The sequence below is a fragment of the Macaca thibetana genome, chromosome 1, assembly GCF_024542745.1.
Source record: "Macaca thibetana thibetana isolate TM-01 chromosome 1, ASM2454274v1, whole genome shotgun sequence".
NCBI classification, from domain to species: Eukaryota; Metazoa; Chordata; class Mammalia; order Primates; family Cercopithecidae; genus Macaca; species Macaca thibetana.
The window spans coordinates 139,385,495-139,399,575 of record NC_065578.1 but is presented as its reverse complement, the minus strand read 5'-3'; the positions used below and the strand labels follow the sequence as shown (position 1 = coordinate 139,399,575).

General features: G+C 45.6%; 2 protein-coding genes across 2 annotated transcripts in view; one reads left to right on the top strand and one right to left on the bottom strand.

The window, feature by feature from the left end:
* Positions 1 to 2,339, bottom strand: part of CAPN8 (calpain 8) — a 74,497-nt gene extending 72,158 nt beyond the window's left edge. The window contains exon 1 of the mRNA XM_050760711.1: positions 2,049 to 2,339. Within this exon, the coding sequence (XP_050616668.1) occupies positions 2,049 to 2,285 (237 nt within the window). The 5' untranslated portion in view covers positions 2,286 to 2,339. The remainder of the gene's footprint in view (positions 1 to 2,048) is intronic.
* CNIH4 (cornichon family AMPA receptor auxiliary protein 4) overlaps positions 1 to 14,081 on the top strand; it is a 728,363-nt gene that overhangs the window by 170,358 nt on the left and 543,924 nt on the right. The gene's annotated exons all lie outside the window — the stretch shown is intronic.

The following is a 14,081-nucleotide window of genomic DNA, read 5'->3' as shown; positions in this document are numbered from 1 at the left end:
GGATCTGCAATAGTACCCCTCCCTAAGGCTTTTCACCACCCAGTGGTGACAACCCAGGTTCCCATGGCCCATCATTTATGCCTCTGTAGAGTTCTTACTTCATTCTGCCTTGGGCATCAGTCCTTTATTCACACCTGTGTCTCCCCACACTTTCCATCAGAGCTGAGACCACAGCTCACTCCTCAGTTTCTCCCTGACCACCTTCCCAATCAGTGCAGAGCCCATGCCTGGCACAAAAAAGAAGCCCAAAAAAACTGTCCGTTGAAATGAAATGTGGCCGTCTTGAAATTAGAATATAAAACCATAACTCCCAATCTGGATTTTATCAACATACCAGGTAACCTCATAGATTTCAGAGGAGAATGGGAAGATGAACCACGGTGTGTGGGAGGGCAGCATGGCCAAGGAGTTATTCTCAGAGATGAAAACTGTTGCACAAAATCAACAGGATCAAAGCAAAAAGGGTAGAGGTAGCTGGAGTTAAATAGTGATTTTGACCATTTTAGAAGAAGTGCTCTCCCTTTATCTTCCTGTTTCAACCACTGCCAAGAAAATAGGAACCCTGACTTGATTTCCCTATCATGGCTTAGAAGACAAAAGGTGCCCAGGTCGTTTCATAGTCCCGCTCCTGAGACATTGCTATGAGCTCTGTTGAACAGAGCACTTTGTATAGATGAGCTCAATTCTCACTCTGTATGGGGGCGGTTCTCAACCCTGAGGTTAAATCACCTGACAAGGGTCACATAGTGATAGGTCATGGGCCGAGGTTTTGGGAGGACCGTTCTCCACCCCTTGCCCTTGAGCTTTGGGTAGTATCAGTAACTACATTTAGGAGCCCCTGCCTTCCATCCGCATCCCCAGAGCCCCAGCTCCCACCTCTCCACTCACCAGCCCTGATGGAATGTCAATTCATGACCTTGAGCAACCATGCACCTTTCAGCAATGATGTTGTCACAATTTACCAGCGGGCTAACTGTATCCAGCACTGAGTTGCTCCATTGTGCACTGGTCCAGGGACCATATGCATTAATAACAACTATGTATTCTGCATCTATTATGTTCTGGGCACTATGCCCTGAGATTTATCTCCAATTCTCATACCAACCCTGAAAAATAAGGTGCCAGTAAATGCCATTTTACAGATGAGAAAACTAAAGCTCACAGAGTTTACCTGCCCAAGACAACACAGGCAGGGCTAGGATTCATATCTAACTTACCTAGTTCCAAAGCTCATCCATGCTCTTCTCTCTATACCTCACTGCCTCTGAACAAGAGTTCAGGCTGGCTATGGTGGCTCACATCTGTAATCCTAACACTTTGGGAGGCTAAGGTGGGCAAATGGCTTAAGCCCAGGAGTTCAAGACCACCCTGGGCAACACGGCACAATCCTGTCTCTACAAAAATATATAAACATTAGCCGGGTGTGGTGGCACATGCCTGTAATCCCAGCTACTTGGGAAGTTGAGGCAGGAAAATCACCTAAGCCCAGGAAGGTTGAGGCTGCAGTAGGCTGTGATCGCACCACTGCCCTCCAGTCTGGGTGACAGAGTGAGACTCTGTCTCAAAAAAAAAAAAAAAAAGAGTTCAAAAGATGGTGGGGGGGTCCAGGCGCAGTGGCTCACACCTGCTATCCCAGCACTTTGGGAGGCCAAGGTGGGTGGATCACTTGAGGTTGGGAGTTTGAGACCAGCCTGACCGACATAGAGAAACCTCATCTCTACTAAAAATACAAAATTAGCCAGACATGGTGGCACATGCCTGTAATCCCAGCTACTCGGGTGGCTGAAGCAGGAGAATCACTTGAACCCAAGAGGTGGAGGTTGTGGTGAGCTGAGATCGTGCCATTGCACTCCAGCCTGGGCGACAAAGCAAGACTCTGTCTCAAAAAAAAAAAAAAAAAAAAAAAAAAAAGGTGGTGGTGGAGGGGTCTGAAATGTGAGATCCAGACACTTAGGATCCACAGCCTCAACTTCTCCCTCAGTTCCTCCTAATCAGATGTAAGGCCCCTCCACCCTGTATGTCACTCAACAGCAAGCCCGCTTCCTTACCGTGGGCCGCTTCCAGATGATGCCTTGAGTTTGCGGAGAGCCTGGTCCAAGATCCTTGTAGCCCAAAGCTGATGGACATGCCGGGAACTCGGGGTCCTTAAATAGGACCCCTGAGTCCAAGCACTGTTGCCTCAGGGTCTTGAAATCCTGGCCCAAGTATTTCAAAGCCTTTTGGTTGGAGCCAAGACCTTGAGCAGCAGCCCGCTGCCTAGATACACCAGCCGCCTGGGCTGCCATGCCGTGGACTCTGTAGGGTGGACTGAAGGGCGAGGCTGCACCGTACTCTCAGACACCTGCTCCACTGGGAGGGGAGTTATAAGGCACTAAGGGAGGTGGAGCAGACAAACATTTCACCTGAGGCCCTGTTCCAGAAGGAAGTGAGTCATGGTTAGGGACAAATATGTACCCAAGGTCCAGGCCAATCTGCCCCACCTTCTTCTTCTGCCTTTTGCAAATCATTTGGGGTCTGGGAACCTTCCAGGGCCCATCCCAGGCCATTAGCCTAAGAAATCCATTAGGATCTTTACCCCCACCCCGGCATCCCCTCCACACACCTCTTTGCAAGATCCGCTTGCCTTGCATCAAGCCCATTGACTGAGATAAGAAGGCTCATTGTGCAGCTTGAAGCAAATATTCACCAAGGAATTGGAGGCATGGCTCTGAGCAGGAAGAAGGCAAGTGGTTACTACACGGCCCTCTTCCTGCCAGAAAAGTTTGGGTCCATATTTCCTAGGGAAGCAAAAAATATCAGAGAGTGGTGATTCATAGGCCAGATTTGGAATAAGCCCTGCTGGAGGAGGTTTCACCTGTGAGTGAAGGCTTTGGCTTCTGACTGCCTCGGTTTCTATCCTGGCTCCCCCAGTAATTCACTCTGTCATGTTGGGCAAGTTATTTAACCTCTTTTATCCTAAATTTTTTAATGTATGAACTGGAAGATCATAGGAGACCCTACCTCAAAGGGTTGCTTGGAAGAGTGATGAGATAGTACATGTCATCTGCTTAGAACAGTATGGAAGTAACATTCAGTGAATGTCAAGTATCACTATTCCTTGGAGCCAGGATTCCCAGAGAGGCCTTGGAATCAGAAGCCTTGATTCCAATCTCAGAAGTGAGTTACAAGCTGTATGACCTTGGATTAGTCACTTCTCTCTGGGCTCCAGTTTCCTACATCTGGTCTACCCGAAGGATATCAACCACATCAATGCTTTTTGAAGTTCAGTGTTTGTGGCACACTAGAAAATGGTCCCACAAAGATACCAAGTCCTCATCTTGAGAACCTGTAAATAGTCCCTTATCTGGGAAAAGGGTTTTTGCTGCTATGACTAAGTTAAGAATCTCGAGATGGGAAGATTATCCTGACCCTAAATACACAAGTATCCTCATAAGAGGAAGGCAGAGGAAGATTTGACAATAGACAAAAAGGAGAAGCAATGAGATGAGGCAGACAGAGGTTAGTGAGATCCTGCCCCACTCCAGGGAGCACCAGCAGCCACAGGAACTGGAAGGGGCAAGAATGGATTCTCCCCTAGAGCCGCTGGAGGAGCGTGGGCCTGCCGACATGTCGACTTCACAGCCTTGGGACTTCTGGCCTCCAGACCGGTGAGAGAATACATGTATGTTGTTCTGAGCCACCACATCTGTGGTCATTTGTTACAGAACTTGCAGGAAACAAATACAGTGTGCAGAAGAATCCCCCGGAGCACTCGCTCAAAATGCTGATTCCTTAATAGGTGCTACCACAAATCCTCCACCCCCATCCCCCCCAAAAAAAGAGTTATAATTCAGAAGGTCTGAAGTAAGACCTAGGAATCTGTAGTCTTCAAACCATTACCCCAGAGATGATGCTAATACAAGGATCCAGGGCTGCCCACTGAGAAGCTCTGGACCAGCCGACCTCTGAGGCCTCCAACTCTGATCTTCTAAGCCAGTGACAGTCCATGTGTTAAGCACTTAGCTAGGTGGGTAGGTTTGAGCAAGTAGAAAGAAGGGTCGCTCCCCAGGTGTTCAGAAAAACATGTGGTTTCCCAGATTTCATCAGAAATTCAAGGCCAGGCCAGGCATGGTGGCTTAGGTCTGTAATCTCAGCACTTTGGGAGGCTGAGGCAGGAGGATCACTTGAGCCCAGGAGTTCAAGACCAACCTGGGCAACATAACAAGACCCAGTCTCTTAAAAAACAAATAATGAAAAAATTAGCTGGGCATGGTGGTGCATGCCTGTAGTCCCAACTACTCAAGAAGCTGAGGTAGGAGGATTGCTTGAGCCCAGGAGGTCAGGTCAAGGCTGTAGTGAGTCACCCACTCCAGACTGGGTGACGAGGTGATGAAACCCTGTCTGAAAAAGAAGGAAAGAAAAAAGGAAGGAAGGAAGGAAGGAAGGAAGGAAGGAAGGAAGGAAGGAAGGAAGGAAGGAAGGAAGGAAGGAAGGGAAGAAAGAAAGAAAGAAAGAAAGAAAGAAAGAAAGAAAGAAAGAAAGAAAGAAAGAAAGAAAGAAAGAAAGAAAGAAAGAAAGAAAGAAAGAAAGAAAGAAAGAAAGAAAGAAAGGAAAGAAAGGAAGGAAGGAAGGAAGGAAGGAAGGAAGGAAGGAAAGAAAGAAGAAAGGAAAGAAAGAAGAAGAAGGAAGGAAAGAAAGAAAGAAAGAAGAGAGAGAGAGAAAGAAAGAAAGAAAGAAAGAAAGAAAGAAAGAAAGAAAGAAAGAAAGAAAGAAAGAAAGAAAGAAAGAAAGAAAGAGAAAGAAAGAAATTCAAGGCCAAAATGGCCTTCAGAGGCTAAAACTAGCCTCAGAAAACTATGGTCCATGCCCCCTTAGGGACCCCATCTTCCTTCCCTCAACATCACTTTCCCCTTGATTCCACATCTGCCCACTATTAAGCTCATCCCGTGTTCACAGTTACATTTTCACCAGCCCACACAGTTGACCCTGTCTCACTTGGGTGGCCCCAACCACCCCTAAAACCAGAACCACAACTCCATTCAGTCAACAGAGAATGGTCATTGCAAATCTTGGCCATGTCACTGCCAAGCTTAAAACCCCCCATGGCTGCCCGCTGCTCCTGGGAGAAGAGCAAGGGGGCTTTTGCACAGCCCACTAGACCTCGAGCAGCTGGCCCTGCCCAACTTTCCTCCCGCTCCATTCTCCCCTCCTGGCTTTCTTTCCATTCCTGGAATGTTGTGTTCTGTACCGCTTCAGGGCTTGACATCTGCTGTGTCCTCCACCTGAAATGTTCTTCTCCCCACCCCAGCCCTGTTCATCCAGCAGACCTGGGTGCCCCAGGAGAGGTTTTCTGGACAACTCCACACTCATACTAAGCCACTTTCCCCTCTTATACGCTCTCATAGCAACCTGCAAGATCCTGCCCCACACCAATTCCTGCAATCATTTAATTAATGTCTCTCCATCCCACAAGGCTCTGATCTTCATGAGGATAATTACCCCTGTTTGTTTTACTCATTGTTGTATTCCTGAACCCTAGAAAGCTCCTGGAACACAGTAGGGACTCAATAAATATTTGTTGCATGAATAAACACCTATAGTTATGAGATGTGCTGTGGATAAATGTGCACCAGGTATGAGGAACCTGACACCTTCCAGCAGGGTCATTCGTTCATTAACAAGTATCCTATGGGATTGTTTTTCTTGCCTCTTTCTCCCCTGCACCTCCCAGAAACATTCCCCTTAGACTGACTGAAATGAGCAAGCCCTTCCTCCACCCAATTTCAGAGTAAGCACAGCTGGTAATTTTCCTTCTGCACAAGGGAACTCCTTTGGGGTTAGCAATCTCCTTCCCACCCCACCTGCCTGATTACCTCGCACCCACATCCAGATGCTGCACAAACAAACCCTTCCTCACTGAGGCTGGCAGGTCTGAGCCACTGCAAATAGAGCCCTTGTGTACCCAGGCACAAAAAAAAAACAACAACAAGTGGAGTTGAGAAGTCTCTGCTCCCCAGTGCCTTGTGAGCAGACAGCAAATGTCTACATGTTCTCCAGTCAGGTACCCAGGAGGAAGTAGCCTGCAGCCATTGTCTCTGTCCACCTGGACAGATGTCTCTCCGGTCTCACACCCCAGGCACCACAGGAGCCAGTGCCAGCTCCTTGCCAAGCAGCCTGAGGATCCACCAAAGGCTGATGAGGGTGTGCAGACACACCTGACACATGCCTGGCAGCATCTCCTTAATAAGACTTCTCGGCAAACAGCCCAGGTGAGTGCTGCCTCGTCTCTGTGCACACCAGCCAAGTGGGGATGCTGAGCTGTATCTATACCTGGCTCCTCTTAGTCAAAAGGATCAAGGCTGTATTGTCCCCTTAGAAAGGAAGACAAGTCACCCTTGTTGCACCCAGGGGTCCAAGTGTTCTTTTCAGATGATTAAAGTTTGCAAAGCTTGTTGTCTTGCATAACTATAACTTTGGGGAAAAGATGGGTGAAAGCTAACTGCAGAATTCTCTCTCTTGGGCCTGACAGTTTCAGAATGCTAAGGCAAGCAGAGGTTGAATCCAGTGTCAAGAGGATTACAGAGCTCTCATACGTTGCTGGTGGGAATGTAAAATGGTGCAGCTGCTTTGGAAAGCAATCCAGCAGTTCCTCAAAGTGCTAAACATAGAATTACACAGTAACTCTGAGTAATATCCTACTTCAAGGATTGAAAGAGAATTGAAAACATATGTCTACACAAAAACGTGCACATAAATGCCCATAGGAGCATTATTCATAATAGCCAAAAAGTGGAAACAACCTAAATGCCCATCAATGGACAAATGGATAAACAAAATGTGTTATATGCATATGATGGAATATTATTCAGTCATAAAAGGAGTCCATAAAAGGAGTGAAATACTGTTACATGCTACAACATAGATGGACCTTAAAGACATGCAAAGTAAAATAAGCTAATGACAAAAGGCCATACATTGTATGATTCCAGTTTTATGAAATGCCTAGAATTGCAAAGCCATAGGGAAAGAAAGTAGAGTAGTGGTTGCCAGGGATTGGGAAGTGGGGCTGACTGCTAATAGTTACAAGGTTTCTTTTTGGGGTGATGAAACTATTATGGAATGAGATGGTGGTGATGGTTGCACAACTAAAAATCACCCTTTAGACCAGGCAGTGGCTTACAACCGTAATCCCAGCACTTTGTCAGGCTGAGCTGGGAGCATCGCTTGAGCCCAGGAGGTTGAGGCTACCGTGAGCTAGGATTGCACCACTGTACTCCAATCTGGATGAACAAGTGAGACCTGTCTCAAATAAATAAATAAATATCACACTTTAAATGTACACTTTGGTGATGTTTATGTTATGTGAGTTATATCTCAATTTTAAAATTGAAAAGAAGAAAAAAAGGCATTGCAGAGGGGAAGGCTGGCTATGATTCAAGCATTGGTAGGTGGTCTCTAAGGAAGAGATTGACTTCCCATCTGCCCAGGATATCAAGTGCCCGGCACATGCATAGAGCTGTAAGAGTGAACCCTACCTAACCAGAAGTCTGGATGAGTTGAGGTGTGCAGGCTCATTCTCTCTCCAGGTCTGCAGGATCGCTCATGGCATCTTAGGGGTCACACCTCAGGCCTTCATCCTGGCAGGAAAGAGCTCAGTCAAACCTAGTTGGAAGGCCAGCTGAGACTGTCCCCAGAGGCCTACAGATCCTGTTGACCTGGTATGACTAAGTAATGCTGCAAAAACTCACATTTGAACAGAATGCAAGGTCTACATAGCACTTTCCTGCCATGGCTGTCTAGAGATTCATGACAAGTCTGTAAGAAAGATCATATTGTCAGGCTACCCAAGGTCACTCAAGTAGCAAACTTGAGCCCAAGTCTTCTGATTTTAAATCCCATGCTCTTTTTAAGGCACGCTACCCACACATACCAACAGGGAGACCCGATCTGGGCAGTAGGCTGTGAAACGTGATGCCTAAAAGGAAGAAATCCAGTGACTCACTCAGCCCTCCATCTGCAAGCCATCTCTGTGCCAACACTCCACTGGGCAGGGGTCGATGCTGGCAGGAAGATAAAAGGACAAATAGAGGCCAGATGCATTTGCTTAGGCCTGTAATCCCAGCACTTTGGGAGGCCAAAGCACGCAGATTACTTGAGCCCAGGAGTTCCAGACCAGCCTGAGCAACATGGTGATACCCCATCTCTACAAAAAATTCAAAAAATTAGTCAGGCATGGTGGCAGGTGCCTGTAATACCAGCTACTCAAGAGGCTGAGGCAGGAGAATCACTTGAACCTGAGAGGTGGAAGTTTCAGAGAGCTGAGATCGCGCCACTGCACTCCAACCTGGGTGACACAGCAAGACCCTGTCTCAAGAAAAAGAAAAAAGAAAAGAAAAGAAAAAAAAGAAAGACAAATAGACACTATGCCTGCCCACAAAGAACTTCCATGCAATGGAAAGACTGGGCAGTGCTCAAAGAAAGAGTGATTGATTCTGAGGATGATGAGTGATAAGGAAGGCTTCATGGAGGAGGTGGCCTTCCAGTTAGATCTGTAGCATAAGGTGCTTGAAGGATGATGAGGATTTTGAAAGAAGGCTGTGTAAAAAGGGCATTGGAGGCAAGGGGAACAGCAAGAAAATGGCAATAAGGAACAGCTCTGCACACAGTACCAAGAGAATATTAATTATCTAGAATGAGATTATTCTAGATCACTCACTCCTGGAGTGAGGCAGGAGGCAAACAACAAGAGGAAAAACACTGGGGTCCTTGAATGCCATCCTAAATGGGTGTGGACTTCTTCTCTATAGTTAGGGTGCAGTTGCTGTGAAACAAGCAAGAATCAATGATGGCTTAATTCAGGTAGTGGCACTGGGGCTGGGCAGGTAGGGAGAGGAGTTCCCAAGTTTCCCTCCTCTGTGAGTCCCAGAAACTGGGGATGAGTGTGGAGGAAGGGAAGACACAGCCAGGATACTTCTTGTGTTCTTATTATATAATAAGAAATATGTATTTTGGTCTTTGTCCTCAGTTCCTGGCACAAAGCTTCTAAAATCTTTGTAATTTCCTGGGTGATAAATGTGATAGGAGCATCTTTTGTTGTAATATTTGGCCTTTGACTCCAGTTCCTGACACAGAGCTCCTAAATCCCTGGAATTTCCTGGGAATAGAAGAGTCTTTTGTTCTAATAAGGTGACTCTTGGTGGGCTCTTGAATGGGAGCTAGTCCCCAGAAAGAACAAGCCATGATTAGAAGCTTGGAAAAAGCCAGGCAAGGTGCTCACAACTGTAATCCCAGAACTTTGAGAGGCCAAGGTGAAAGGATCACTTCAGCCCAGGAGTTCAGGGCCAGCCTGGGCAACATAGTGAGATGACATCTGTACTAAAAATAAAAAATAATAAACCAGCTGGACATAGTGGTACACACCTGTAGTCCCAGCTACTCAGGAAACCAAGGCAAGAGGATCTCTTGGGCCCAGGAGATTGAGGCTGTAGTGGGCCATGTTCGTGCCACTGTACTCCAGCCTAGGAAACAGAGAAAGACCCTGTCTCAGAAACAAAAGAAAAGAAAGAAAAGAAAAAATAGAGAGAGAGAGAGAAAGAGAGAGAGAGAGAGAGAGAGAGAAAGAAGAAAGAAAGAAAGAAAGAAAGAAAGAAAGAAAGAAAGAAAGAAAGAAAGAAAGAAAGAAAGAAAGAAAGGAAGGAAGGAAGGAAGGAAGGAAGGAAGGAAGGAAGGAAGGAAGGAAGGAAGGGAGAGAAAGATAGAGAGAAAGAAAAAGAAAGAGAGAAAGAAAGAAAGAAAGAAAGAAAGGAAGAGAGAGAAAGATAGAGAGAAAGAAAAAGAAAGAAAGAAAGAAAAAGAGAGAAAGAGAGAGAGAGAGAAAGAAAAAGAAAAAGAAAGAAAGAGAGAAAGAGAAAAAGAGAGAAAGAAAGAAAGAGAGAGAGAAAGAAAGAAAGAAAGAAAGAAAGAAAGAAAGAAAGAAAGAAAGAAAGAAAGAAAGAAAGAAAGAAAGAAAGAAAGAAAGAGAGGGAGGGAGGGAGGGAGAGAGGAAGGGAGGGAGGGAGGGAAAAAAGAAGGAAAGAAAGAGCTTGAAACTTTCAGCCCCACTCCCCATCCACCAGGCAGGGGAGAGGAGCTGGTGACTAGGTTGATAATCCATCATGCCTATGAGATAAAAATCCCTGAGCTACAAAGAACTAAAAACAGAACTATCATTTGATCCAGCAATCTCATTACTGGGTATATACCCAGAAGAATATAAATCATTCTGCCATAAAGATACATGCATGCAAATGTTTCTTGCAGCACTTTTCACAATAGCAAAAACATGGAATCAACCAAAATACCCATCAATGATAGATTGGAGAAATAAAATGTGGTGGTGCATATACACCCTGAAATACTATGCAACCATAAAAAAGAACAAGATTATGTCTTTTACCAAAACTTGGATGGAGCTAAAGGCTATTGTCCTTAGCAAACTAATGCAAGAATACCAAATACCACATGTTCTCACTTGTAAGTGGGAGCTAAGTGATGAGAACTCATGAACACAAAGAAAGGAACAACAGACAATGGGGCCTACTTGCAGGTAGAGGGTGGGAGGAGGGAGAGGAACAAAAAAAATAACTACTTGGTACTAGGCTTAGTACTTGGGTGATGAAATAATCTGTACAACAAACTCCCACGACAGGAGCTTAGCTATATAACAAACCTGCTGTATTAGTCCATTCTCACATTGCTATAAAGAAATACTTAAAACTGAGTAATTTATAAAGAAAAGTTGTTTAATTGGCTTATGGTTCTGCAGGCTATAGAGGCTTCTGCTTCTGAGGAGGCCTCAGAAAACTTACAATCATGGTGAAAACAAAGGAGAAGCAAGCACATCTTACATGGTGGGAGCAGGAGGAAGTGGAGGGGAGGTACTACACACTTTTAAGATAGCACTAGGGGTATGGTTCTATTAAACCACCCCCATGATCTGATCACCTCCCACCAGGCCCCTTCTCCAACACTGGGGATTACAAATTGACATGAGATTTCGGCAGAAACACAAATCCAAACTATATTCTGTCTCTGGCCCAGCCCAAATTTTGTGTCCTTCTCACATTGCAAAACACAATTATCCCATCTCAACAGTTCCCCAAGTTTTAACTCATTTCAGCATTAACTCAAAAGTCCAGTCCAAAGTCTCATCTGAGACAAGACAAGTCCCTTCCACCTACGAGCCTGTAAAATCAAAAACAAGTTAGTTACTTCCAAGATACAATAGGGGTATAGGCATTGGATAAATACTTCCTTTCCAGAGGGGAGAAATTGGCCAAAACAAAGGAGCTATAGGCCCCATGCAGGTCCGAAACTCAGCAGGGCAGTCATTGAATCTTAAAGCTCTGAAATAATCTCCTTTGATTCTATGTTTCACATCCAGGCCACGCTGATACAAGGGCTAGGCTCCCAAGGCCTTAGGCAGCTCTGTCCCTGTGGCTCTGCAGGGCTCAGCTTCCATGGCTGTTCTCAAGGGCATTGAGTGCCTGTGGCTTTTCCAGGTGCACAGTGCAAGCTGTTGGTGGATCTACCATTCTGGGATCTGAAGGATGGTGGTCCTCTTCTCACAGCTCCACTAGGCAGTGCCCCACTGGAGACTCTGCATGGGGGTTTCAACTCCACATTTCCCCTCTGCACTACCCTAGTAGAGGTTCTCCATGAGGGCTCCACTCCTGAAGCAGACTTCTGCCTAGACATCCAGCTATTTCCATACATCTTCTGAAATCTAGGCAGAGGCTCCCAAGCCTTAACTCTTACCCTCTGCACACCCATAGGCTTAATGCCATGTGGAGGCCACCAATGCTTGCAGCTTGCACCCTCTGGAGCAGCTGCCTGAGGCATATCTGGAGCTTGAGCCACCAGGACACAGGGAGCACTGTCCCAAGGTTGTGCAGGGAAGTGGGGCTCTGGGTCCAGACCACAAAACCATTCTTCCCTCCTAGGCCTCTGAGCCTGTGAAGGGAGAGGCTGCTGTGAAGTTTGCTGAAATGCCTTCCAGGCATTTTCCCCATTGTCTCAGCTATTAACATTCAGTTCCTTTTTACTGATGCAAATTTCTGCAGCTGGCTTGAATTCCTCTTCTGAAATTTTTTTTCTACTACATGGCCAGGCTGCAAATTTTCCAAACTTTTATGCTCTGCTTCTCTTTTAAATAAAAGTTCTAGTTTTAGATCATTTATTTCCTTATGCATATGACTGTAGGTTTTTACAAGCAGCCAAGTCACATCTTGAATGTTTTGCTGTTTAGAAATTTCTCCCTCCAGATACCCTAAATCATCTCTCTCAAGTTCAAGTTCCACAGATGTCTAGAGAAGGGGCATAATGCTGCCAGTCTCTTTGCTAACACATAGCAAGAGTGACCTTACCCCAGTTTCCAATAAGTTCCATCTGAGAGTTCTCCATCTGAGACCTCCTCAGCCTGGACTTCATTGTCCATATCACTATCAGCATTTTGGTCACAACAATTCAACAAGTTTCTAGGAAGCTCCAAACTTTCCCTCATCTTCCTTTCTTCTTCTGAGCCCTCCAAACTCTTCCAACCTCTGCCCATTGCCCAGTTTCAGTCACTTCCACATTTTCAAGTATCTTTATAGCAATGCCCTACTTCTCTGGTACCAATTTTTTTTATTAGTCCATTCTCACACTGCTATAAAGAAGTATCTGAAACTGGATAATTTATAAAGAAAAGATGTTTCATTGGCTCACAGTTCTGCAGGCTGTATAGGCTTCTGCTTCTGTCAAGGCCTCAGGAAACTTACAATCACAGTAGAAGGCAAAGGGGAAGCAAGCACATCTTACCTAGTGGGAGCAAGAGGAAGAGGAAGTGCTACACACTTTTAAAACAGCACTAGAGGGATGGTGCTAAACCATTAAACTGTTCCTATGATCCAGTCACCTCCCACCAGGCCCCTCCTGCAACACTGGCAATTCCAGTTCAACATGAGATTTGGGTGGGGACACAACTCCAAACCATAGCACTTGCACATGTACCCCTGAACCTAAAATAAAAGTTTTTAAAAAGAAAGAAAGAAATCTACACATACACACACACACACAGAGAGAGAGAGAGAGAGAGAGAGAGAAGGCAAGGTCACAGGTAAAAAAAAAAAAAAAAAAATCCCTGAGCTACAGAATTCAGAGAGCTTCCGGGTTGCTGAACTCATGGAGGTGGTGGGAGGGTAGTGTGCCCAGAGAGGGCATGGAAGCTCTGCACCCCTTTCCCCATACCTTGCCTGTATTAGTCTGTTCTCATGCTACTGATAAAGGCATACCCGAGACTGCATAATTTCTAAAGGAAAGAGGTTTAATGGACTCACAGTTCTACATGGTTGGGGAGGCCTCACAATCATGGCAGAAGAGCAAAGGACGTCTTACATGGTGGCAGGCAAGAATAGGACATGTGCAGGGGAACTCCTTGTTATAAAACCACCAGATCTCATGAGACTTATTCACTATTAAGAGAACAGCATGGGAAATACCAGCACTTACGATTAAATTGCCTCCCACAACATGTGGGAATTGTGGGAGCCACAATTCAAGATGACATCTGAGTGGGGACACAGCCAAATCATGTCATTGCCCTATGCCTATGTATCTCTCCCATCTGGCTATTCCTGAGTTGCATTGTGTTATGATAAACACATAACTTAGTAACTTTTCTTTCTGCTCTCTGTGAACTATTCTAGCAAATAAGTGAACATGAAGAGGAGGTTGTGGGAACCACCAATTTGTAACCAAGTCAGACAGAAGTTTTGGGTGACCTGGGGACCCACCACTTATGACTGGACTCTGAAGTGGGGGTGATCTTGTAGGACTGAGCCATTAACTTGTTGTAACTCCAGGCAATTAGTGTCAGAATCGAGTTAACTTGTAGGACACCCAGCTGATGTTGGAAAATTGTTCGGTGAGGGGGAAAAACCCACATATCTGGTGTCAGAAGCGAAATGTGTTGTGAATAGAGGAAAACAGTGAATACTTCTTATACGCCTCTGAATGCTGGCGTTTGACAGAGACCCTCACCTCACCTACCCCAGAAGCTGAAACAGTTCAGGACTTATATTTAG